The sequence below is a fragment of the Zonotrichia leucophrys genome, chromosome 3 (genome assembly GCF_028769735.1).
Source record: "Zonotrichia leucophrys gambelii isolate GWCS_2022_RI chromosome 3, RI_Zleu_2.0, whole genome shotgun sequence".
In the NCBI taxonomy this organism is placed as follows: Eukaryota; Metazoa; Chordata; class Aves; order Passeriformes; family Passerellidae; genus Zonotrichia; species Zonotrichia leucophrys.
The window spans coordinates 91392627-91419065 of record NC_088172.1 but is presented as its reverse complement, the minus strand read 5'-3'; the positions used below and the strand labels follow the sequence as shown (position 1 = coordinate 91419065).

Below are 26439 nucleotides of genomic sequence, written 5' to 3'. Positions count from 1 at the left end.
TTCCTGGCCTCTGTTTTTTTGTACATCTATGACTCATTAGGAAAACCCCATGGTCTATTGGTAGAGAAACCTGCAAAGTTACAGTAAATCCTTTAGCCTTGCTCTTAACTCACCTGTTCGGTGCTTTTCATAGCCAGGTTCACCATGCCCCAGTGCATGTCCTTTCTTTCTGCATGTCCAACATTTAAGACCCGATTACTGGCCGGTCAAACACCTCTTCATGCTCCACTTGGCCAAGTGGAGTGACCTGGAAACCATCTCTCTTCCTTGACTCCAGCTGCCAGGCAGGCACCAAAATCTCCTGAGATGTTTCACCAAACCCACAGGAGGAGCCACCAGCAGTGTTTGTCCCTAATCCTCTGGGCTAGGAAGCTTTGGTGTCTCCAAGCCCAGCCAGCCTCAGTGGGGCAGCGAGGGAGGCTTATCACGCAGTGGCTGAGCCCCTTCCCTTGCAGAACTCCAGGCCGGGCCCTCAGCACCAGCAGCCCAAGGTGCACTACCTGCTCCTGGCTGCAGGGAACCTGCCTGAGCCTCATCCCTTGCAGACCTCCAGGCCCTCAGCACCAGCAGCCCAAGGTGCACCACCTGCTCCTGGCTGCAGGGAACCTGCCTGACCACGGGTGCAAACCTTGGGAGGTGGATGAGCCTGGCTTGGCCATGCAAGGCTCTCCCTGCCCGGGATTGCTGGGTGGGCACACACAAGTCCAGTCGTGGTCACTGGGTCTGAACTAGGTCCTGGATCCAGCCCTGGGTGTGCAGGGGAGGAAGGGGAAGGCTCTCACCCCACTGCAGGCGTAATGAGCCGTTTTTCTCCCATGTCTCCAGCACTTGGCTTCCAGCCCCGAAAGGAAGAGTGCTGTGCCAAGAATTTCCACGGCTGTGTCCAACAGAGCAAGCTGACACCTGATTTGCCGTTAATTATAGCGGTGGGAATAGGTCCAGGGGCAAATGTGAAGGGGTGACAACCGGGTGGCGATAAGGACAAGACTCATCTGTCGTTCGTCATAAGGGCCTGTCAGGAGGGTTTTGTTTTCCGTGAAAAGCCAGTAGGAAGACTTCCAGCATGCAGAGAAGCAGCTGGCAGGACAGGATCTATAGGATCCCTGCCTTTCCCTCGGGCTGTCTCCCCCCAGCACCTCAGAGCAGAGGGGGCTGCGTTGTTCCCAAACCCCCTCCCAGCCCCTCAGCGCGATTTGCGTTCCTGCATCCCTCCAGGCGCCAGCCACCACAAAATTCCTGCAAGAAGGGAGGTAAAAATAGACCCTGTATTATTCCAGACCTTTTGTCCAGCCTATCTGTGGGCGAAATAATCCCCATTCCCTTGTGAGGCCTGAGCAGCTCCAGCCATTCCCAGTGCCACCAAACCCCCTCCAAACCAGGAGCCCCTGCCCTTGCAGCCTCTGTTCTGCTCCTCTTTGGATAAGTTACTACTCAGGAGTGCTGCTGCTCCAAGGGGGAGCACCCAAAACTCGTAGATAGTCCCTGCTGAGGTTGTTAACAGATTTTTAGGTGCAACCAGGCTTTTGTGATTCGGTGGCTTTCAGCTGTTGCCCCAAAGGTGTGCTGTGTGTCCTTACTTTAAGCGTAGAAAAGAGACAAAAACATAGAATTAAAAATATTCTCTTATTTTAATTTAATTTAATATTTTATTTTGTTCCAGCATTGAACCATGTGGAGTTGAACAATGGCTGTGTGAGCACAGCATGGGCAGGGAGAACCCCGTTTCTTAAACTAAACTAAACTAAAATGAAATGAAATGTGGATTTTTATAATTTTTTAAACAATTGGGAAGGGTTTCAGAAGGCAGTCACAGGTTTCTGTACCTCGTGTTGAAGACCTGGGGTATCACAGACCGGTGCCACAGGGATATTTTTTAATGATGCACTTTGAAACCTTTTATCTGTTTGGTGCTATTAAACTCGTTAATGCTTCACGTCCTGCCCGGCCGATGCCCAAGCATGGATTGCCTGAACTCGGCTGCTCCCCAGCCTGCAGGGATAACTGGAAGGGGAAGAGGGAGTGAGAGCAATGGTGATGAGCCTCGCTTGCTTGGGAAATACTGCAAATGGGTGTTGGTCAGGAAACATAGCTCCGGAGCAGCAGGAATGTGTCGGGCAGCAGCTGCACTCGCTGGACAAACAGGAGCAGGAAGGGCTCAGGTGCAGCCGTGCCCCGTGTGCCCCACCCAAGGGCCCAGGGGGGGCCTTTTACTGCTCTGCTGCCAGTCACTCACTGCCCTTTCTGGCCAAAACTCAGATTGAAAAAAGAAAAAATGAAAAGAAAAATTACGACATATAACTATATATATTACACAGGTTTTATAGACTGTGCAAATACATACATCCATAATATAAATGTATATAGATAAAAAATATATAAACCTTTAAGTAATAAATATATTATACACACACACATATCCTTGGGGATCTGTGTGTGTATCATGTCTACTTTGCTGGATGCCTGGATGCACGTGTAATTATATGTATATAATATAAATTCCTGAATTTATATTGTAGATAAAGTCGTAAATATATATTTATATAATAGAGAAAAATATATCATATCTGTACAATACACATAAGATACAGAAATCACATCTACATATTACTACACATATGCATATCATTACATATATATTTATTATTGCATATATACATGTTGCAATATTATATATTGTGTATTTGTATTTGTATTATGTAATATGCATATTATACATACATCTCTATTTATAGCATATATTACTATTAAATATAATTAAGAAAGAAATGGCCATAAAGCAGCTGTGTTACCATTTATATTTTTAAACAACAATGATTTTTCTATTCTTCCCTACTCAGTAAATTAAAATGTTCACACCTTGGCTTTCCAGCTGCCTCCCAGCCATATTTCCTTGGCATTTGCCCTGTCTTTCCCCCACAAATACACAGATTTCTTTTATCTGCTGACCCTTCTCAGCTCAAACAAGTCAGTTCATTGGCAATAAATGAAGTGGCTGAAAAACAAAGGAGAGAGGGAAAATAAATGTCCTCAGTGGGAAACTCAGTAAGAAGAGCCAAGGAAGAAATAAATGAGTGAAATAAAAGGGTGATGCTGGGTCTTCAGAAGGGCTTTTCCACCTCCCTTTGTCACCACCCACCTGCAAACCAGGAGTGAGCCCATCCAAAAGCCAACTCTCCCAGCCAAAACCTGCCAGTGCTGACCCAAAACTGGAATGGGGAGAAGGGCTGGAGTAAGGCAGGGGACAAGACCAGTACTTTTGGCAGCGTCTTGCACTGGTGTAAACTTCTCAGTTGGTAAGACCAAAAGAAATCACTAATACTGTATTTATTTTGTTTACGAGGCATATTTACGAGGCAGTTTATTTCTGAGACATAAATCCAGGCAGTGCTTTGGGTTCGGTGCCTCTGTCCCGCTGTTCCTTTGTGACGCAGCGCCGGGTTCCTGGAAGATGCTGAATCCCTGGCTGAGATGGTGACATCAGGCACTGGGGGAGCAAAAGGTTCTTTGCCATTTGGGGCATTTAGACCTCTCTTTGGCATTCCTGAGTCCTCTTAACCTGAGATGTTGGTGCAGGTGGATGGGCTGCCAGGACACTGCTCTGCAAGCATCCATGGCTGCTGTTGCACGAGCAGCTTGCCTGTGTGCTGTGAGATAAGCCCCTCCTGAGTTTAATCCAGCTCAAGAGCTTCACCAAACTTTGCTGGTTTTGGACAGATTGGTTCTGGTTACCTCCTCAGTGACACTGACTGACTCCACCAGTGCTCAGTCTTGCCTGTTCCCTTCCTTCCATAATATGCAGTGAAGGAGGGAGTGGTTTCCCCTGGTTCCACTGCAGTGAGACAGGTTACTGGAATTCATGTTATTGCTGGCAGATAAAAAGTTATCTCTGCTTATTACCCTGAAAGTCATGCCTGCAATTATCCTTTCAAAGGACAGCTGTACAAAAGTTGGCCCAGTCCTATCCAGAGATTACCCAGGTTGTGTTTGGCTTGCAGGTGTTGCATGTGACATCATAGCACAGCTGAGCTGTAGGAAGAGAGAGGCAGGTTTAAATTAAAGCATTTTAATTAACAGTGGAAGGACAGGAGTGGGGCTGATCTTGCATTTAAGATAACTCCCATCAATGTTTAGAGAAAAGGATCAGGATTTTGCTGAAGTTCTGGAGTGAATCCAGGACTTTTTTCCTGGTAAATCCAGGGCATAAAGAGGAGCATCTTCCCTGATGTCAAGAAGGCAGCAGCATGCACTGAGCCCTCTACTGTCCGGTGGTACAAAATAAAAAGGGATGCTCCCAGGTCCAGTGGATTGGGATGTAAAATTCACAGGGTCTTTGCATTTTTGGTTTTCTTGAAAGCCAAAGAACAGGCAGATGCAGAGGTGAGCCATCCCACCCCCACATGGACTGGCTCATCCTGGTGGTTACCTGGTTTATCCCAGAGAACTTAACAGAGAGCTTCAGCCAGGAGGGATGAAGATGAAAACCGCCCTGCCCATCCCAGGCAAGGCTGCACCCATCCATCTCTTGAGACTGGAATTCAGCAGCACCCTGCCAATTCCCACAGCCCTCTCCTCATGGCAACAGGGCACTGTGTGTTTAACCGGCCTGCAGTTTGACTCTGTGTGGGTGTAGGGATTCAGTGATGCATTACACATGATTTATATACAAGCAAGGCCATATAGAGCTGATTTAAAAACAAAAGAGAGAGTAAAAACCAGGGTGGTGATTTATCTGCAGGGAGATGGGGGGTATTTATGGCAGGCAGGGTCACTGTGGCTTCAACCATGATTGGTGTCACCACAGTGCACAGGGAAGCCCCAGCACTGCGGGGAAGTGTCTGCAGGAAAAAATAGGGAAAATAGCTGACAAAGAGAGAAATCACAGCCTAGCTGAGGCTTGGCCTCTGGCACCTGCGTGCTTCCCAGCGCCCAGCACCTCCCCGGACCCCAATGTGGCCATGAACCCGGGGTGGAAAGCCATGGGTGGAGATGCTGTAACTCACGTACACTCCACAAATCAGAAATACTTAACAGAATCACAGAATCAGCCAGGTTGGGAAAGCCGTCTGGGATCACCGAGTCCAGCCTATGACCGCGCACCGGGTCAGTCAGCCCGCGGCACCGAGTGCCACCTCCAGGGACGGTGACTGCACCACCTCCCCGGGCAGCGCATTCCAGTGTCGAACCACCCTGTCTGTGCAGAAACTCCTCTTGCTGGCCCGCCTGAACCTCCTGTGGCGCGGCTCGAGGCCATGCCCTCTCGCAGGCGGACAGCGGCATGAGAAGAGGCGGCCGAGTCCCGCCGGGCTACAGCCGCCTGCCAGGCGCGGTGGGGCGAGGAGGCCGCCCCCGAGCCCCCTTTCAGCGGGGCCGTGCCCCGGCCGCTCCGCCAGCCCCGCGTCCTCCCGGCTGCCGCTCCCGCCCCGTTTCCCGCGCCAGCGCCCCGCCCACTTCCGGCGGCGGCGGCGGCGCGCGAGGGGCCCGCCGGGATGGGCGCGGGCCCCGCCCCCGCCGCGGGAGGAGGGGTGGGCGGGGGCGCGCGCGGCAGGCGGGTCCCCGCCCCCCGCCCGCGGTGCCGCAGGACGAGGTGGGTTCGGCGCGGCCGCCGCCGGCACCGCCCGGCCCTGGCGGGGGAAGGGGCTCCCGGCGCGGCCCGGCCTGGGGCGGCGGTGGGGCGGGGCGGGGCCGCCCCCGGCCTGGCGGCCGCGCGGGGCGGGCGGAGCGCGGGGCGGCCGCGCCGGCCCGGCCCGGCCCGGCCTGTCCCGTCCCATCGCGTCCCGGAGCGGGGAGGAGCCGCGCGGGAGCTCCCCGGGGAGGTGGGCGGCCCGGCCTGGCGGGGAGGGGAGGGGAGGGTCGGGGGTGGCGAAACCCGGGGCGCGGCGGGTCCGCCTCTTCCATTGATGAAATTTAAATTGCTCGGGGTTCGCCGCCCGCCCGCCGGCCCGGGAGGGACTGCTCGGCGGAGGGGCAGCGCGGCGGGCGGGCGGCAGGGCGGGAGCTCCCAGCGAGGCCGGGGTCGCCGCCTCTCCCGCCGCAGCCTCCGCAGGGGCGGCAGCCGCGCTCCGGCCCTTCGGGGCGGAACCCCCGAGCGAGGCGCTCCGCGTTGACCCAAGTGCTTGTTTATTTATTAAAGCGCGAAAATGTCGGCTCTCCTGAAAGGTAAGCTGACGCGCTGTGTTTTTCCCGGCCCCTCCGCCGTGCGTACGCGGGGCTGCGCTGTGTTTTGGGTCCGCGCTCCCGGTGCCTATGGGGCAGCCGCCGCGCTGCGATGTGCCCGGGCTGCCCCGGAGCCCTGCCCGTGATCCGTGACCCGGCCCGGCTCGGTTCGGCTGTGCGGGCGCACGGCGGGACCGGGCGGCGCGGCTGCGCCCGGGGCTGTGCGCGGCAGGGGCTGGGGGATCCTGCGGGACCTCGCCAGCACAAATCGCCCCTGTCCGCTGAGCCGTCTGGCAAAGTTGTGGGAGGATGCATGCCGAGGCTGAACGTCTTCGCTTTTTTTATCTTTTTTCTTTCATTTCCTTTTTTTTTTTTTTTGTTTTGTTTTTTTTCCCTTGAGGCTTGAGTGTGTTTTTGGCGTTTTTTGATCCCGGTAGGCTCCGGCGCTCTCCTTTACTCCTCTCCGCATGTGTGAGTGTTTGTGTGTACGTGGTCTGAGTTTCGGATTCCCTGTGAAACAGGGAACCAGCCCGCAAGAGGTCATTTTGGGAAGAAAAATTACTTTGGTGCATTGCCGTTGCAGTTTTCTTCCCCTGTTTTCCTATATTCCTCGTGGTGCGGGTGTGCTTTTTTTTTGTAATTAAAAACGTGCCTATAGGGTTCCTTAATATAAATCCACGCAGGCCTATCAACAAATGGCATGCTGCCTGCAGAAGGAACACGAGCGGGTCGTTTGCTATACAGACTTGGGTGTTGCAGGCAACTGAGGGCCTTGGCAGGCTCTGGGAAATCAGTGTCCGTCCCAGAGTGGGTGTCCGGGGCTGGACAATGGTGGCTGTGTGGAGGCATCACCTGTCTGGAAATGCCCTGTGACACCTGGGCAGAAGGCAGGAAGCTGCAGGAGGAAAGTGCTGCCAGCACGTTGCTCAACCGGCCACTCTGAAAGTTATCAAGATAAGCCCTTGTGAAGTTGATTAGGAAAACATATTGCTAATTGTTCTTTTAAAATAGAATTGGCTTATCTCAGACTGCTGCTGAAGGTAGCCATCTTGCAGAGAAGTGCTGTTATTTCTGGAACAGAAAGCTGTAGCAACCTATGTAATGATCGTAATTGGTTTTTAAAATTTTACCAGAGATTTGACAATCCTGGAAGCCTTAAAAAAAAACCCCAAACCATTCACTCTTTAGATACTCTTTGGCCAGGCCAATAGTACTAAAACATGTTGTCATGTCAAATGATATTTTTAGCATGTGGATCATCTGCTGAACTGGGAAATTCAGCTGTGTCTGACTGTAACACCTAAATTCTTGGTGTGTGCAGCTGGCAGAGCAGCTTCCCAGGTTGCAAATTTCTGAGTTAGCTCAGGCTAATGTGCTCATCTGTCAAGAAGAGTCAGGGCATAAAGGTTTCACTTCACGTATGCTTCAGTCCTGCATGTGTTGGCAAATTTTGCCTCTGGTAGTAGGAAAATGTTTGTAGAGGCTGAGTGGGTATGCTCAGTTCTAAAATTCAAAGTAGTGTTTGTTAGCATTGCACATTATAGTGTGGGTATTTAAAGAGACAGACTTTTATCCCTGCCAGAGATAAAAATTGCCTTGAACTTTAAGCGGAATCATTGGAAGTTAAGGCATTCACTCTGTACCCTGAGCACAGAGTTCAAGGGTAGAGCATTTAAAGTTTAGCTGAGTGTTGTAACTTACTGGCCACCCTTCTTGGTTTTTATGCATTACTGTGGCTCCAGGGAGACCTAAATAATTTTCTGCTGTAGGTCTTTTTGTATACTTACTTGGGCTGTAAAAGTAATCACAATTCTTAACCCTCAGCCCAAGAGATTCCCTACTTTTTCATGAGAGAGGTTCTTGCTTGACTTGTACCACAACTCCCTCCTGTGCTGCCTCCTTGTAGTACCAAGGCAGTGAAGTTCTCTTCTGCGTGGATTAATGAACAAAATTCATCAATCTTAACATTTTTCTCTGCCTTTAATGTGGAATAAGAGGAAGGACAGCAGAAAGGAAATATGTGCAAGCCCCTCAGTAAGATGTGACCACTGTTCTGTTCTTGTGCAGGAGAACAAGAGGAGATCTGCCCCTTGTGTTGTTTCTGGTAGTGTGCAAAGTCCTCCTTTCTATTAGCTTGCTCTGATATACCATTATTTGTTTTTTTACACGTCAGTTATAAAATTAGGCATCATAAACCTGCCGGTACTCTTCTGTGTGCTGTAGCTCGTGTTGTGAGGGCAGGGGCCAGAGAGCAAAGCACAAAAGCCTGCTAGAAATAACAGTGGGTGGGGGCAGGAGGGTTGGAGTGAAATTCTCCATGCATCAAACACCACCATGAACTTGACTGAAGTGCCGTCCTGTCTCTGCTGCTTGGGGGAACACTTTCTACCAAAGGCATTAATGTGACATATCCTGTGTGGTTGTTTTTGCAAAGCCCAGTGTTCTCCGAAGTCTCAGCTATTTAGTCATGCTCTTCTGGTCTGTGCTCATTTCCTGTGTGGGCAGGTCCCCCAAGAGTCTTCCACTACCCTATCCCACCCTTTTCATACGTCTGATGAGTGTTCGAGAACACTGGTTTCATAAAAGTGGGCTTGGGCTGAAATATGAGGCATTGATTGCGAAACAGTTTGGAAGAGGCATTTCTTTTAACATTATTTGGGATTTTATGGCCACGTGTATCCTTGGAAATCTCTTCCTGTGGTTATCCAGCACCCCAGCCTCCATCTGATTGTTAGAGGCACAGTAACTACTTTTCATTATGGCCTTAGGAAATTTTAGTTACCTGCAGGGAAGAATTGCTTTCAGATATGCAGTTGCACTGGCCTTTCAACTTCCTTGTTGCTGCTAGGTGGGAAGGGAAATCAGCCTTCACCCAGGCTGTGAAATTCAGCTGCAGTTTGTGTTAAAGGACTGCAGTTGTCTTTCTGCCAGCTGAGGCTGGGATGTGTGAATGCCAGCTCCTTCCCAAAAGCTCTGCGGGCCAGCAGGAACAACGAGAGCCACGTTCACTCATATCATGCCCCAGTACTGCTTTGGGGAGTGTTTACAGAGTGCAGCCCAAGTCCTGGTGGTTATTTCCAAGATAAATGCTCAAAGCCTCTGCCTCACAGTGGCATGTGTGAATAGAAGAGCTGTCACTTCTCTTAGTTACAGAATTCACATTCTTACCTATGCAGAATAGATCCTTTTCTTGCACCAGGCAAGCACGTGTTTTTATGGACTTCAGCCATATCCTTCCTCTCTCTTTCCCTGTAATAATAATAATTGGACTAACAGCATTAGGAATGCTCTGCCTGAGCAGCTGTGTGCTGACACCCTGGCTCTGGATGAGGCTGAGGGGTTGCAGAAGTTGATAAATGTTAAATGCAAAGCCTGAATATCCCTCGCTGCTGATGAAGGGTACGGCAGTGGCAGCTTTGGCAGGCTGGGGTTCAGTAAGAGCTGTCCCATCCAGCTGCTGCTCGGTGTGCCTGGTGCCTGGTATTGGGAAAAGCAACAGGTCTGCTTTGCTTTCCTGTGAGGGTGCTGGTGATCAAACGTGTTTAGCATTTGCTCATTCTGTTTGTGAGGAACTTAGAATATTCCAGAAAAAAAAAAAAAAAAGACCCCTAAACCAGGACATTGACATATATTTACTTTTATGATGCCTTTTTATCTCTGTTTGTTTGTGATGTTGCTTTGCCTCCAAGTGCTTTTTTCTGGTAGACATGAGTCTTTTGGCTAATGTGAGCAGAACAATCTTTGCCTATTCCATGGCAGCCCAGGGAGGCTGGCTGTGCCTCCCTCAGCCCCAGTGTGCTCCAGAGCACGACTGAAGGTCGCTGCCGAGCCTCGGGATTGCAGAGTTCCTTAGGAGATGTGTAGCATCACTCTGGGAGGTTCGGATGTGTTACAGGCCGGCCAGAAACGAGACATGGCCCCTGTTGTTGTTGTAGCAGAAGTGGTGCATTGTAACATGTTGCAGGGAGGATTGGAAACATGTGAAAGCTTCTCCTGGCAATTGTTTCCGTGTGCATCACCCCGAAGGGAGGGAATGCAGCGAGTACTTGTAGCAGTTTGGTGTTAAGCATGGAGCTGGTACAGACCTCCTTGTTTTTCTGTAGGAAAAAGTGCTTCCTGGTGGAGAGCTGCCTGTGTTTTCACACATTTGACCCGGAAAGATATGCCTAACAGGCTTTCAACTCTTACCTGCTTTTACTACTAAATGAAGCATTTGATTTAAAAAAGGACCTATTGTTCAGTGTACTGTTCATCTTGAGCTGGCGTTTTCCCGTGTTGCACCACACATACTATGTGCACTGCAGCACTTGTCTGTCTTTTTTTTTTTCTCTCCCTCCCCTACCTGCAAAACAGTGCAGTCAGGAAAATGGCTTCTGTGGGCTTCAAAGCAAGGATTAGATACTGTCACTGAGGCTGAGGCTGTGCAATACTTTGCTTAGAAAAATAAAATAAAATCAAAATTGCATTAAAATGAACCATTTCTGGTTTTCTTAGACATTCTCAATAGAAGAGCCTTTTAATGCGTGTTCTCAATAAGTAGACTTTAAATGCAGGTTCCTCTTCTAACAATGTTTTCTGTCAGTGTTGCTCTGTTCGCTTGTGAAGTTCCCTCCTGTCCCTTTTTTGCACTACTATTCAGGGTATTTCTAAAATCCAGCTATATTTGGCAATGCATCACTCTCTGTGTTACAGGGAAGTGATCACTCAAGGGATTTGGCAGAAATTAAATTAACTGAGGTCTTTAGAGAACATACTCAGAATGTCTTTTGAGAATACACTCGCTTCCAATGATTTCTGCTGGAAAATAAAGTTGTGTTCTCTCCCGATTCTTTCTGCAGGGTGGACTTTATAGCGTATTTGTGTATTTAGTATTTTTCACGTTTGTGGAGTTTATCACTCTCAAAAACAAAACAAATGCTGAAGTGATAGACAGCCCAATTTTCTAGGTTGCTTAGAAACTGAAATGCATGCTGTAGTGTGAAAATACTCAGACAAAGTAAGGGAATGTTTATTGGAACAAACAGAAGATCCTGTGAAAGTGCACTGTGTAAATAATAAAGCTTATGTTTATATTTGCTTGTGGAGCAGAGGGATACCTTCTACATAACTTTTCAGTAAGAAAATTCTTATTTTTCACACTTGATAAAAGTGTGTTGATGTGATAGGATGTGACTTCTCTAGTAAAGAAGTGCAGTGCTGCAGATTTTTGGATACTTCTTGAGATGGACCATTGGTCCTTTGGGGTACTTTTGAGTTTTGAAAGAGGAGTCATTATTCTTTGGCCCAGTTTAAGATCTGTTCCCCAAGTAACTAGGAACAAAAACTTTAGATTCCTGGAATGTTAGCACAGTGATCAAGCAAGACTGGATTTTATGAGTTTATCAGTCTTTTTAAAGAAAACTGAAGGTTGTTTGTAGTCTAAATAAGTTAGTTTGGGTTGTTTTTTTTTTTTTAAATAATTTTCTTTTATTTTTATTCAAGATTTCAGCCAAGCAATGTCTCAAGCTGGCTCCTCACAGTTTCAGGAAGTCATTCGGCAGGAGCTGGAGTATTCAATGAAAGTAGAACTTGATAAGATCCTTGCGACCGCACACTCAAATGAGATAGAGGTAAGGAGCACGGGTTGGGTGCTGCTCAGAGCATGAGAAATGGGATGCAGGACACTGAGGCAAATCTCAGAATGGAGATAAATCACAGATCTCCAGATCCTTATTTTTAGGATGTGCTCTGATCCTGTGTGGAAGAGTAGCCAGGATACAATGTCAGTAGGAGACTTTCGGTTCCCTCTAGACTGGGTGACGGAGTTATTAAGTGTTTAATCATCTTTAGTTATTAAAGGTTCTGTGTAATCTTCAGTGGATTACAGAAAGGGAGGGTAAAGCTGTTATCTTAAATGTTGGGCCAAATTGTAATGACAAAAGACTTGTTGTGTATCCAAGCTGGTTTTGTACTCTGAGTTTCAGTGAAAATGAGCTTTTGGTAACTTCTGAAATTTTACCTAAAGTTTAGCACATCTACTTGAGTGCTCATGAAATTACTCTCGTGAATAGATTGTACATCAATTTGTAGAAATGCTTCTGTGATTGAGTAGGTGCTCATTGAATGCCAGCATTAACTAATGCATTTCTTCTTTGTAGCACACTAAAAAGGATCTGGAAGGATTTAAGAAGCTATTTCATAGATTTCTACAAGAAAAGGGACCATCTGTGGACTGGGGGAAGATCCAGAGACCTCCAGAAGATTCTGTAAGTTGTGATTAAGTGACGGTGTGTAAGGAAAATAAAACTGATAATTGCTACTTAAGGCAAATGATGTATTCACCATTGAATGGGTCTGTCTGCTGTGGTTCTATAAAACCATGTAGGACAACACTTTGGGTTCTAACTGAGAAATAATTATTTGTTGACATATGCTGTATGTCTTCCTGAATATCAGGTTCTGCTTACCATATGTGTCAAGTTCTTTGGTATTATTTTGTTAGCTGTTCTGGGAGCAGGGGAACAAAATGGGACAGATGCCACCTCACCATTTGGTGCCTTCTCTGGAGGAAACCTGTGTTAGAGGGGAAGTAGGGAGGACCTTTGTTGTTCCAATTTCCCTCCTGCCTGTAGAAGAGGGTTGCATATCTCAGATGAGACTGTTTCCAGCAATCCTTTATGTTTAATAATTTGAAAGGGACATATGGCAAGTGGGCTGGGTAATAGAGCTCATTTAGCAACTTCTATAACCTGCAGCAGCTCAGCGAAAGTGAGGGATCTGGAACAAGGAGTTGACTGTAGGGGGTTTTGGAGCCTGATTTCCTAGTGTTGTCTATGTTGTTGTAACTTATAACCTATAATTTGAGCTGCTGCTGAAAAAGCACTGTATATTTTTTCAGCACTGTTTAGTACTGAAATAAATACTTCCTATTAAACCTAACCTCATTTTACTGATTCATCAGTGGCCTTAGGCTGTGCTTTGACTCTTGTGTAACGAATGGTGTAGTTGTGCTACGGATTCTTGCTTTTCCCAGCCTAGTGATCTTGGCATATTGCAGGAGCTCTGTGTGCTCCCAGGCCTGTGGTTTCTCTGAGGCTCTCTGTGTGCCTCAATCGAGGCTCTGTTCCCCGTGAAAGGCAGGCTGTCCAGTCACTTCCAGAACAGATGCAGGGCTGCTCTGTAAAGCGTTGAAGAATGATGCTGTTTTAGAGCAAGTCTAGGGTTTTTCCAAGGTTGAGTGTTTTCTTTTAACTTCAAAAACATGTGATGTCTCTCTTTTCTGTACTGTAACAGTGAATGAAGTGTTGCTTTGGAGAGAGAAGCCTGCCCTTAATGAAGAGGCCAGGGTGGGAAATTGGAGTTCTAGATAAGATGACTTACAAGGAAGGCTGAAGAAAAGGGGATTTCTTTCAGTGTAGAGGGGCTGAGACTCTGGGGGCATGATAGGTCTTTTAAATATGTAAGAAGGTAGTTAGGACAATCAAAGGAATAAACTGTTCCCTGTGCCAAGAGAAGGGATTAAATTACAGAAGTGTGATGTGAGTGAATGGGTGCTTTGTGGAGAAGAAGAGCTGCTGTCTATTTTTCAAGTTTTGCACACCTTCAGTGAAAAAATTTACAAGTTCTGTGAAGGTCTGAAAGTACCCAGGTAGGACATCTGGAGCAGATGTCAAACTGGAGGTTGTGGCAAGGCTCTGAAATAGACTGGGGGCATATTCCCAAGTATGGGGTATTCCCAGGCATGGCAAGCTGCTGATAACTTCAGGTCACAGAGGGCTGAGGGGAGAATGGCAGAATTAGAAAGAGTATCTCTCTTATTTCCTTATGGCCTGTACTGCTCATTCTCTAATGTGTCCCTGTGCTAGGTAGCAAAATAGCTTTTGATGAGAGAGAGAAAGGTAAGAATTCTGCAAAATCAGTGACCTGCAAAATCAGGTGACTTCTGGTCTGATGAGATGCATGCATGATGGGAAGTGAAATTTTGCTTCCTAGCATGAACTCTAAATCAAATAACCGTGCTTGTTGGTAAGTGCCACAGAAGAGAGCTGGGGCAGAATATCTGCAAACAAACTTCCTTCCATGCCTTCTTCACTTCATAGTGAATACCCCTTTCTCTAGGGATACTTGGACTTCCTGATCTGACAGGACGTGGGTTTGAGTGCTTATGAAAACTGAGAGCAAAGATAAATTTCTTTGTTTTTTTCCTTTCTCCTTTTTGCTGACTATATGATTTCTGTCTCTCCCTGCTGTGTCCACTCCCTCCTTTTTAATGCATCAGTCATGTTAGGGACATACTGTGGAAAATGAAGAGGGTTCCTCATAAGACACATTCCAAGGGACCTTCTCCCAAATTGTTCTTTTCTGAGGAGTATGCAATATGGAATTATTAAATAAAAGTTGATTTCATAAAGACCAGAATTTCAGAATTACTGGTCTAGCTAGTATGGGTAAGAACAGTGTGAGCTTTTAGGAGGGCTAAAGAGGGATAACTTCTGAAGGGCTGCAGTACTGAGTTCTTTGGGACAGGTATCCATCTGTGAACACATATTTAGTTTGAGTGCTTCAGTCCCAATTTAGTTTTCTTTTCCCATAAAACCTCAGAGCATATTCTCCTCCTGCTCTTGTTACAACAGCACAGGGATTGGTGTATAGAAGAAGTGTTTGCTGGTAATCTTGCAAGTCCTTTATAATTGCAAGTGATTTATAATTGCCTGTAGGGATGACCTTGTTTTATGAGGTGGTGGGATGCTTGGCTGCTTGGACAATTTCACACTGCAAGGATCATGGCCTAGAAAGCACCAAATTCTTTGCAGTGTGTATTTATTTGCCTGTGATTGTTTTGGAGACTTCCCTTGCTGCTGGGAATTCTGGCAAGTCTAATCTTCAGCTGATCCCTAGTAGAGCAAAAGGCATATGTTGAGGTATCTATGTGCCTCTGTGTGTATAAACACACAGACATACATGTGTATCTATAAACAGGCACACAAATCATCTGCCAAGTGTGGGTTTGTTGCTTTTTTATTTATTTCACAGCTTAAAAAAGTTCATGAATGTTGTGTGACTTCCCAAAGGGTAACAATTAGCATTGACTCCATGATTGCAGAAGGCTGATCAATTGTTTCATTGTTCTATCTTCTACTGTAAGTAGTAAGAAGCTCCTAACCCTTACAGACAGTCCCATACAGCTTTGACCTAATTGGTCAATCAATCCAGACATCATCCAGTGTCCAATTAAGAAATCCCCCTTTGGTGAACAATCTCCATAACACATTTCACGTGTGCACAACAGGTGCAGCAAGTGGAGATAAGAATTGTTTCTCATTCTTTTCTCTGATCTCACAGCTCTCCCCAGGACAATGCCTGGGGAAGTCTATGCCTGCTCTCTGTGGTCAGAGAGCTGCTGCCACACATGAATAGTTTATTGGATATATGGCTTTGTCCTTTAGGTGGGGAAGAGTGTTTCAGGCTTTTGCCCCTTGCCAAGGGACAGTGCTGGGGATGCTGTGCAGAAGCAGAATTTCTGATGAGACTTCTATAGGGCATCTAGTGTGTTATCTATTGTATTTGTTCTCTGAATGTAACTTCTGCTTCTTCCTGAAGACAAGTAAAGTCTCCTATCAGTAAATTGAAACAGAAATTATTGCTTTGTAGTATTCCTGTTTTTCTCTGCAATGGGAGATTCCACCCCTGACCTCCATGTTTTCAGTGTAACAGCTTATACTGATGACAGTAACAGAAGATTGAACCCATTTCACACTATATTGGTAAACCTCTGACTTGTTTTTTCCTTCCAGATGCTTTGCTTTCATATGTCCAAAGGCTTACAGTGATAGCTCGCATAGTTAGCACCCATTACTGTTACAGTCTCCAGAGAAGAAAGTTCACTGAGAGTGCCAGTTAACAGGGAGAGGAGGTAAAGAATGTGGACATGGCAAGTGTAACTTAATCCCCTCGATGTAGATTACAGCCATCTGTTTGTTTGAATTGGAAGCAATAGCAAAGTCCTGCTGGGAGGCCTCTGAGAGAACTGCAGTGATCAAGTTAACCTCAGAACAGCAATGCAGAACCTCATCTGGGATGTAAAGAGAGCATCTGAAGCAATGTGAGTGTGAAAGGAGCTTGTCTATTAGAGCCTTTGTTTTTTTCTTCCCCAGAGGTTGGATTCTTGTCTGTAGCTCAGGTTGTCACCTCAGTGAGCTATATCATGAAGGAAAAGAATGAATGTTATGCCCTTACTCAAAAGCTAAATATCTTCTTAATCTTGAACTTTGGAAACAAGTTTTAAGCGTTCATAGAATTGTGGAATGGTTTGGAAGGGATCTTAAAAATTGTCTTGTTCCACACCCCTTCCCTGCACAGGGACACCTTCCACTAGACCAGGCTGCTCCAAGCCCTATTGAACTTGGCCTTGGACACCTCCAGGGATGGGGCAGCCACAGCTTCTCTGGCTGAGCTGTTCCTCTGCTTTACCACCCTCAGAGTAAAGAACTTCTTCCTAAGATCTGATATAAATCTCACCCCTTGTAGTTGGAAACTATTCTCCTTCTCCTGTCCATATCAGCCTCTGTAAGGAGTCTCTCTTCCTCTGTAAGCTCCCTCTAGGTGCTGTAAGGCCTCCCAAAGGCTCCTCTTCCCCAGGCTCACCCCCAGCTCTCCCCACCCTGAGCTCACAGGAGGGCTGTTCTCTCTCTCTCTGATCACCTTTGTGGCTCTCCTCTGCACTGCTCTAACAGGTCCACAGATTTCCTGTGCTGAGGACTCCATGTTGGGGTGCAGCACTGCAGGTGGGGTCTCATGAGGGCAGAGACCTCTTAATGTGGTGCTGTTTCCAGAACTGTCCCTTGGTGCTGAGTAAATGTTTCCTCAGGCTGTAAGTACACATTAACTAATAGGGGCGTCCTCCTTTCCGGTCTGCCCACGGTGACAGCCCTGATGCTCATTCTGTCTGTCTCTGACAAACTCTTGCAAGCCTCCTTGCAGTAGGAGTGGGCTGCTGGAATCTGTTAGTCAAACTCCCAACATTGCCTCATCCAGGCTGTTCCAAGAAATCACTTCTGTGACATTGGCTGAAAAACAAAAGAAGCTGCATGTGTCATCTTAGAGCAGTCCCAAACCAGGGCTGCCAGGCTGTCTCAAGCAAGTGACACTGCAGCCATGCATCTGTAAGACATGGCATTCCTGCCCCTGGCTTTTCCTGAAGATTTCCCCATCAGCACTTACTTGTCAAGCACACAGTTCCAAACCCTTAGAGCAAGAATTGATTTTTATTGCTGTGGAGCACTTCTCCAGTTGTGTATGGGCTTGTAGGTGATGAGGTATTTGTGCATATCAGTGCCTGCACATGGCTGGAACTGCTGGATTGATAGCCCTGGCATCCAGCAGTCCTGGTGCTGCAACGTTCCTGCTGGAACTTGACTTTTTGACATTTGTTATTCTCTGAATTAAAGACCCTTCAAGATCCAGGGCTTTATTGCCAAGTTGATGTTTCCAATGCCTGTGCCAGAAGAAACTGAAACATTTAGTGAGGCTGAGTCATAAATTTTGTGTTGTAACTAGTGAAACATCCAGTGAACTAAGTCCTTGATGGAGCTGTTACCTTCTTCAGGGATTCTACTCTGAACATCCTGCAAAAGCTGGTTTCAGGCATGATAGTGAAAGCATCAAAAGGTAGTTGGCACTTTAGCAAAAGCAAATGATTTTTGAGGCAGTCTGGCCCTGAACTGTGTGTCAGACTTTCTGCTTTTTGTGAGTGATGCAAGAAGAACACAGTGAGACTTGAAAGTTGAGATAATTTTTTTGGATGTTCAGACAGTGTCAGAACATCATGGATGTGACTCACATCCCACCCAGCTAAAGCTTGAGATGAGATGTTTTTCATCCATGTACAAGTCCAATGCAGGGTGTTCCTGACCTTGGAGGGGATGGGAAGCAGTAAATCTGAGTGTAAGTCTCTGTATGTCCTGCTGGTAGCAGCATGTTCATTGAGCTTCCTGATGCACCTCCAAGACATTAAACCCAGGATTTATCATCTCCTTGTTAATGAGAAGAGCAGTATTTCAGGGTGCTTCAGCCTGAGCATAATCTCATAATTAAAATAATGTTCTAGCAGCTAGAATGCTACAGCACTGGAACACCAGGACTTTTCTTCAAAAGACAAGCACAGCAAGAGTCCACTTTCTGTGTGCTTCTGTTACTGAAAAGTTCTTGGCGGTTTGGAGGAAGCTCCTGCCTGTGTCCTCATGAAATGACAGGGATTGTGGTGCTGTTTCTGTCCCAGCCATGACACCTCCACGTGGAGTTATCTTCTCTTGCAATGCATCCTATAGGCTTTGCAGATCCCATGGGCAGAATTTCTCTCCTGTGGGGGATCTGCCTGATCTGCTGCCCGGGGTGTCCCAGAATGCTGGAATTGCGCAAGGCGTCCTCTCTACGCCCGGTATCCCAGTGAGAAACATGACTCTTGTTTCCAGGGCAGTGTGAATTTCCATTTGAACCCCAGCCCTTGCCCAAAGCAAACACAGCTCTGAAAACTACTCTGTATGTACTTGGTTTTGGAAACCAGCTGTGGATCTTACACACCCCTTATCAGAATTAAAATAATGTTCTAGCAGCTAGAATGCTACAGCACTGGAACACCAGGTCTTTTCTTCAAAAGAAAATCCCTAAAAGGGCAGGCTAAAAGATAATTGTATTGATTCTAGTCTAACAGTTTTGGCATGATTCTTACTGTGGTATTGTTACCATTATTTCTTTGACTTAGGTGCTTTTAGGAAGGAGGCAACAGTTCCTAATGTGAGACACACTGTTCTTATGAGCCTGAATTTGCTCTCCATCATGAGCCCCAAATGTAGCCCAGACTGTTCTTAAACCCGTAGGAAACAGCTGTCAATGAGGTAGAAGACTTCCTGTAAGGTCTGTTATGAGCTGGATGAGCACATTCTGAAAAGAGCAGAATAAGAACTGGGAACTCTCTTCTACTCTGTATCATGCTGTCAGGAGAAATAAATTGCATCAGAATAGTGGCGGGAATGAGAATCAGTGTAGACTGAGTTAAAGAACCAACATTTTCCCAAGAATGTTGCCTTTGACAACCTCAGAGGGGAAAAAACAAAAAAATCTATGAGTTTAAGCTGCTCAGGGAAGGAAAGTTACATGCCTTGCATGTAGGGCCTGGGTCTTAAATTGTGGCCTGACTGGAGGGGGAGAGGGGCCATCCCGTGGGGCAGTGAGTTAGATGGTCCCCAAGGAAAACCCCTGCCCTTCTGCAGGGCAGGAACAGGGTTGTGACAAGTGGTGTAACTGGCCTGACTTCTCATCTGAATGAAGCTAATGCTGCCTGGTGTCACAAAGTCTTTAGAACCTCTTGAGCAAAGAGGTCATTATAGTAACAAACCACGTTATTTGTATCATAACAAAACAGTTACTGTAGACTCACTTTGCAGATGTTCTTTAAAGTCATAAGGCATGTGAATAAATGTGGGTTTTATCACCAGATTGTAAGTTTTGAAAGTTTTTAGAGAAATCAATTTCTTTCCAAATATCTGACTGCTGGGTTTGGGTTTTTTTTTTTTTTTGTTCGTTTGTTTTCCCAGATCCAGCCCTATGAGAAGATCAAGGCCAGAGGCCTGCCTGATAACATTGCTTCTGTCTTGAACAAGCTGGTGGTGGTGAAGCTCAATGGTGGCTTGGGCACAAGCATGGGCTGCAAAGGCCCCAAGAGCCTCATCGGGGTGCGGAACGAGAACACCTTCCTGGACCTGACAGTGCAGCAGATCGAGGTAACGCTGCAGCAGCCAGCGCACACTGAGCTGCTCCTGCATGGCTTGTTAAGGGGGATCCAGTGGGGGCTTGCCAAAAGAAAGAGGAGAGGGAGGCGAGGTCTGGTGCTGGGTGAAGCAGAGAATTCCCACAAGAGGGACGCTGCAGTCAGCGACTGAGCTCTGTGCCCCTCACATGTGTCAGCACAAGTGTGACCCAGGCTGTGCACAGTGCCTGGACAGGGGGATCAGGAGCACAAGCAGTCACACTGCAGAGCTTGTCTGGCCTGGATAACTCCTGGGCTTGTTCCCGACTCCTCCAGCTGCAAGTTTGTCTTTTCAAAAAGGGATTTTTTTATGGGCATTAGAACAAAGCTTTTCACAGCAGCTCCAAGTTCCTTCATGCATTTAAACTCTTGCACTGGAAGAGATTGTTGGCATTTTCCTCTGAAGAAAGAAGAGCAGAAGAAAATAACAGCTGCTGGTGTTGGGAGAGGACGTTTTGGCTTATGTTTTTAATGCTGAATATTCCTCTTAGAGCGGATAAGGAAGGCAGACAGTTATTAGAGTAGGAGGTGGGGTGTGCCTGCTCCCTGGTTTCTGGAGTGCCAACAGTTTTTGCCTCAGTGTGATGCTGTTTGGAGTGGCTCTCCCATGTGAGTTAGATGGTTCTATGACAAACTCAAATTTTCATCCAGCTGATGCAGCCCTTTCTCCAAAGCATCACTGTGGAAGTCTCTGACTCCACCAAAGTGTAATGACCCCAAATGCTCTAGCAGAGGAGGGTGAGCTGATACACAAAGCTTAAAATTCACTCAAAGGTCTTTCTCTTTTCCACCTGCCCCTTCTATTTTCAGTGAAACTGCTGTGATCTCTGATTTTTTTTTTTTTTTTGCCTTTGTTGTGCACATAGAAATGCTCTTATGTATTTCAGCTCCATGCTATAGATTCCCAAATAATTAACATGGTGACATTTGATTTATAATGTGCTCTTGATACGATTGTCCATCTCTGTCTGCTAAGAAAATGTGGAAGCGCTTTCTGTGCAGAGACAGTGTGGAAATGTCACCTTGACAGACTGCAATGATTCGATGGAAAACATGCCTTTTGTAATCAACAGTAGCTAAAACTTAAAGTGATCATTTTGTGGCATTGTGGTTTCAAATTTTAGACCTCAATGCAGGTTTAAAAACAAAGATTCACTAATTGAAGATACATTAATTAGTGTGGGTCTTATCTTTACAACTAACAAGGATTTATTTTCCTTTACCTGATTGATTATTCTTTTTGTAGCATAAGTGCATCTCTTTTTTTTCCTCATGCATTCATTATTTCCAGCCTGTTTCACCTAATTTCTTTCTCCCAAGATCTCAGGTGTCAGGAGTTAAAGCTAATAATACATGCTGAATTTACCATTTATTTCCCATCTCAGCATTTAAACAAATCCTACAACACCGATGTTCCTCTGGTTCTCATGAATTCCTTCAACACAGACGATGACACAAAGAAAATCCTGCAGAAATACAGTCACAGCCGTGTGAAGATATATACTTTTAATCAAAGCAGGTATCAAAAGACTTCTCCACTTGGAGTAGAAGAAAACAGCTTCTCCATAGTCCAAATGGGGTGGATTGAGTTTGAGGTGTCTTCTGTACCTGTGTTCAGTCTCTTTTGGGCCTTGTGCTGAGACTGAACCCAGGGGATTGGGTAGAGTGAAGGGCAATGTATTAAAATTGGGGAGAGGGGTTGTGTGGGCCCCAGTTTCCAAGAAATGTACAAATAGTGGTGTACTGGCTGCTGGCCCCTTAGTTCCTGAATTTGCTGTTAGTATCCTTGGGCTCTGGAGTTGTTCTCCTTATGGAGAACAAACTCTAGTCCAGGTGGCTGTTGGGGTCAGAGGGGTGTTGGATATGCTCTGGGCCTGCCTGTCAGAGGAAAGCTGGTTTGCAGTGTGGCCTGAGAACTGTGCTTTTACATCCTTGAGTGGATTGCATTCTGTAGCTTCTCAGTGACAGCTCAGAATGTGGGAGGGTCTTTCAGTTCAGAATACTCAGGAAAAGCACACCTCCAGAAGCCCAGGGAGCTGCACCTTAACTGTAATATTTTTATTTTATGCTATTCTGACACTGGTGAGGATGTAACAAGACCCGTTGTCCTCACAGGTACCCCAGAATTAACAAGGAAACTCTGCTGCCAATAGCCAAGGATGTCTCTTACTCAGGAGAGAATACGGAGTGCTGGTACCCTCCAGGCCATGGAGACATCTACGCCAGCTTCTACAACTCTGGGCTGCTGGACAACCTCATTGCAGAGGGGAAGGAATATATTTTTGTGTCCAATATAGATAATTTGGGTGCCACTGTGGACCTTTACATTCTTAACCACCTCATGAACCCACCCAATGGAAAACGCTGTGAATTTGTCATGGAAGTCACAAACAAAACCCGGGCGGATGTGAAGGTAAAGGGAGATGGGTGAGAGTCTGAGTGTGTTGGTGGCCATCTCCAGCCTCCTCTGAATCCATGGATTCAGGCATACACCCAGTCTCCTCATAGCTATTTTAGGCACCATTTAACACATCAGCTCAGATCTAATTTGAGATGCACAAAATCAGCAAGTTTAGGAAGTTGTAATTCATGGAACAGATTTGATCTGTGCTCTGGGCAGCAGCAGATGAGGACAGCCTGGGCTGGCCTGGAAGCATGAGGGATGTGCAGGGTGCAGGTCACAACCTCTGCACCTTCTCCAAACTCTCACATACACTGGGGGCAGAAGCTGGAAGCTTGAAAACAGCATTGAGGGCTGGGATGCAGCAGTTGTGTCTCAGAAAACTGCCTAAGCCACTTTCAACCCTGCATTGCACAGCTGCCCACCTGGTCCTGCCCTAGCCCCTGGCTTTGTACCAAGACCAGGAGTGGCATTTCTCAAGAGGTTTATGGCATGTATCAAATACTTGTAGCCTGCAGTAATTTGTCCTGCTACTGTGCTCTGCCTCCCTTCTTTTGTATGTGAGAACAAGATTTGGATTTTCTCTGTATTCATTTGGGAAGCTCTGACTTAACCCTATAAAAGCACAGCAATGCACTGTAAGAATACTTAGATTTAATTTACCTTTTGCTCCATCATCTGATAAAGTACTGCTGAGGGTGACTTTTGACAACAGCAGCATTTGCAAAATATTCTCAACAACCTTCGTTAAAGGAATGAACGATTTTGGAGTGCTGAAATATGATTGTTGGGCAGTCCTGACTGTACTTTAAACATGCTCTATAATTAGTAACCTGGTAGCTGGTTACTAAAAACAAGATGTGTGTTTTCTCTGGGGTTCAACATCAAATGCCAACAGATCAGTGCATCTGCCTGTGTTGAGGGGAAGATTTCTCTGGCTTCTCATGAACAGGACTTAAACCCTCTCACTTGCCCCTTGCAGGGTGGCACGCTGACGCAGTACGAGAACAAGCTGAGGCTGGTGGAGATAGCTCAGGTCCCTAAAGCACACGTGGATGAATTCAAGTCTGTGTCGAAGTTCAAAATATTCAATACCAACAATTTGTGGATAGCTCTGTCTGCAATTAAAAGGCTGCAAGAGAAGAACGCCATTGACATGGAGATCATTGTTAACCCAAAGGTAATCAGCTGGCAAGGGTTTAGAGAACACTGACCCAGACAAACTTTTAGTTTCTGGGTGGGTAAGAGGCACTGCTGCCTCACAGAGCCAGGCTGGGGGCGTTGGGTTCCAGCTCTGAGTGCCAGGACCTGCTCCACGTGTTCACGTGAGTTTTCTCTTCCAGACTCTGGATGGAGGCTTGAACGTTATCCAGCTGGAGACCGCAGTTGGTGCTGCTATCAAGAGTTTTGAGAACTCTCTGGGGATAAACGTCCCTCGTAGTCGTTTCCTGCCTGTGAAGACCACCTCGGATCTCTTGCTCGTGATGTCCAATTTGTACAGCCTTAACGCGGGGTCTCTAACCATGAGCGAGAAGCGCGAATTCCCAACAGTGCCTCTTGTCAAACTGGGAAGCTCCTTCACAAAGGTAAACACCCGGTGCTCAGCTCTGAATGAAGACACAGCTCATAGCAATAACTGAGTGAAAAGAGATTTATCTACCTCTGCCCACCTGGGCCTTCCCTTTTGCTCTTTGTGAAGGCTGTGAGAATTCAGATACTGGCTGCGCATGCTGGGTGCTCCTGCAGCCCTCAGCTGAGCTGGCTGCGGGAGCTCCCCAGAGCTCGCCCTGCCCTGGTGGGCAGCCCCCCTACTGTTCTCACATTTGTTTCTAAAAGAAATCACAATTACAAAGTAGCAACTTTTGTATTGATGCAGATGTAGGTTATGGGAAGGTTCCTGAAGAGTATTCAAGAGGCTTCTCCCATGCTTGTCTTAATCCAGGGATGGCTTTAATACTGTTTATTTATTTTCTCTTTCCAAAAGGTTCAAGATTACCTGCGGAGGTTTGAAAGTATTCCAGATATGCTGGAGCTGGATCATCTCACGGTTTCAGGTGATGTTACATTTGGGAAGAATGTTTCATTAAAGGTGAGTGTGCAGTGGGGATGCTGCTGCAATAAACCTGACTGATCTCTGCTCCTTGGCAATTGATCCTGAGGCAGTGCCTGTACACACAGTCCATAGGAGCACTCCTGGGAGTTGGGTAACAGGCCCAGAGATGGCAGAGGCCATGGCTGGACAGTGACCCTTGTGATGGGGTGTAGGATGCTGCTGCCAGAGCTGCTGCTCCATGCAGGCCCAGGCTGAGAGGACATTTATTTATGAACCTTGAAAGCACCACAGACGTCACATCTCTGTTCAAACACTGCTGCCACCTCTGCCCTTTGGCTCAGTCCCAACTCCCTTCCCAGGCTGGCCTTACCACCCCTTTTCAGGCCCTTTTGCAGCGCTTTGGGGTTCTCAATTTATTAGTAAATGTTGGAGCTGAGCAAGTTTCTCTCAAATTCTTCCTTAGGATCTTGATAGTCCTGGCAGCACATGCAGTTCTCTAGGGCAGTTTGGCAGCTGCCAGGGGTGGAAGGTGGTACTGCATCACCTGGCACAGGCTGTGGGCTCTGAGCTGTCCCTCTGTCCCCACATTTGCTGTTCAGCTGGAACAGGAGCCTTCCTGGGACACACCTGGGCTGGGGGAAACATTTTTCCACTTCAAAGCAAGCAGACAAGAGCCCTTAAAGTAACCATGTCTTCAACTAAGTTACCAGTTCAGCTTGTAGGCCAATGGGCTCTAGCATGGTAATTAAGAGGTTCCAGTAATGCTTGTTTAAAACCTTTGTTCTGGAGAGAAAGGACCCCCAAATATGTATGCAGAAACAATACAACTAAATGCATTCAGGCTCTGGCTGTGGTACAGCTGACACTTGACTGCTCCTTTAAACAACCTATGCCCTCCTTCCACATCAACAGGTAACAGGTTTCTGAACCCTTGTTTCCTCTTCTGTCTCCCCAGGGAACAGTCATCATCATTGCAAACCATGGTGACAGGATTGACATCCCAGCTGGAGCTCTACTAGAGAACAAAATTGTATCTGGCAACCTGCGGATCCTGGACCACTGAGTCCAGGAGAGGGCACGGTCAGGGCTGGGGCTGCTGTGCCCAACCAGCCTTGTCGTGGAAGAACCTTTTAAGCATTAGAAATCTAAGTACACAGAGGGCCTATGCTTTGTCATCTTCACAGTACCCTGCAGTATTAATTTAAAATTAATTTCTCTTGCTTATCTTTAAGCAGCCACATAAGCGCCATGGATGTGCGTAAGTAATGCTTCAGTCCTTAAAAGAGATTCTGTAACTCAGTTAATACAACCTTGAAGTGCAATACTGTTTGTCTTGCGGGAAGATGGACAGATCCTCTTTGATAAGAAGTTCAGAGGCTCGCCCTCGACCATTCAGTAGTTTTGAATTGCTTGTAACTGCAGAAATAAAGCTGTGAAGCAATACAGGTGGGACAACATGGTTGGCAACTCCTGTGACATTTTAGGAAGGCACAGTTGAAAACCAAAAGTTTCACTACTGCTAAACAGGCTCTTAAAACCCTGTATTTCATGTGCTCACAAGCTGTAGCCCTCTTCAACCCCCCCAAACTACAAGTGGGATGTCCTATCCCAGTTGTATGTCGAGGTACTGGGGTAAGGCTGTCAATACCTCCATTTCCGTATCGTGAGAGTGGGAATCATCCGTGTTCCAAACTTGCCCAAAGAATCCAATACTTGAGAAAAATGCCTCAGTAGCCACGTGTGGTGTTTGCTTTTTCACATCCCATTTAAGACTGGATCTCCTGTCAATATCTTAATCTTTGATCTGCCCTCTTTTTTTCAATAAATGGATCACGTTGACTACACCTATGTTCATATTGTCACAGCCATGTATGTTAATTTATCTCCTCTTGAGTTTCTAAATTTGTACAGGAATCGAAATCCCTGTCCTGATCACTATTGATTTCTTAATGTTTCTCTTGTATTTACATGCAGACAACTTTATTTTATAAGCTTAGTATAACACTGGTATGTATCATTAAAGAAGTTGGTCTTTAAAAACAACTGTGA

General features: G+C 46.6%; 1 protein-coding gene across 3 annotated transcripts; it reads left to right on the top strand.

Annotated features, from left to right (window-relative positions):
* Nucleotides 1-5474: 5474 nt before the first annotated feature.
* UGP2 (UDP-glucose pyrophosphorylase 2) lies at nt 5475-26433 on the top strand. 3 transcript variants are annotated; one of them, XM_064709241.1, is made up of 10 exons: nt 5475-5584; nt 11635-11762; nt 12291-12398; nt 19725-19910; nt 21322-21455; nt 22052-22349; nt 23320-23517; nt 23681-23923; nt 24322-24426; nt 25346-26433. In XM_064709241.1, the coding sequence occupies exons 2-10, from the start codon at nt 11649-11651 to the stop codon at nt 25451-25453; spliced, it is 1494 nt and encodes a 497-aa protein (XP_064565311.1). In that variant the 5' UTR covers nt 5475-5584; nt 11635-11648; the 3' UTR covers nt 25454-26433. The 3 variants fall into 3 exon arrangements, with proteins under 3 accessions (XP_064565311.1, XP_064565312.1, XP_064565310.1); XM_064709242.1 differs by lacking the exon at nt 5475-5584 and adding an exon at nt 5699-5813; XM_064709240.1 differs by lacking the exon at nt 5475-5584 and adding an exon at nt 5940-6156.
* The last annotated feature ends 6 nt before the right edge of the window (nt 26434-26439 follow it).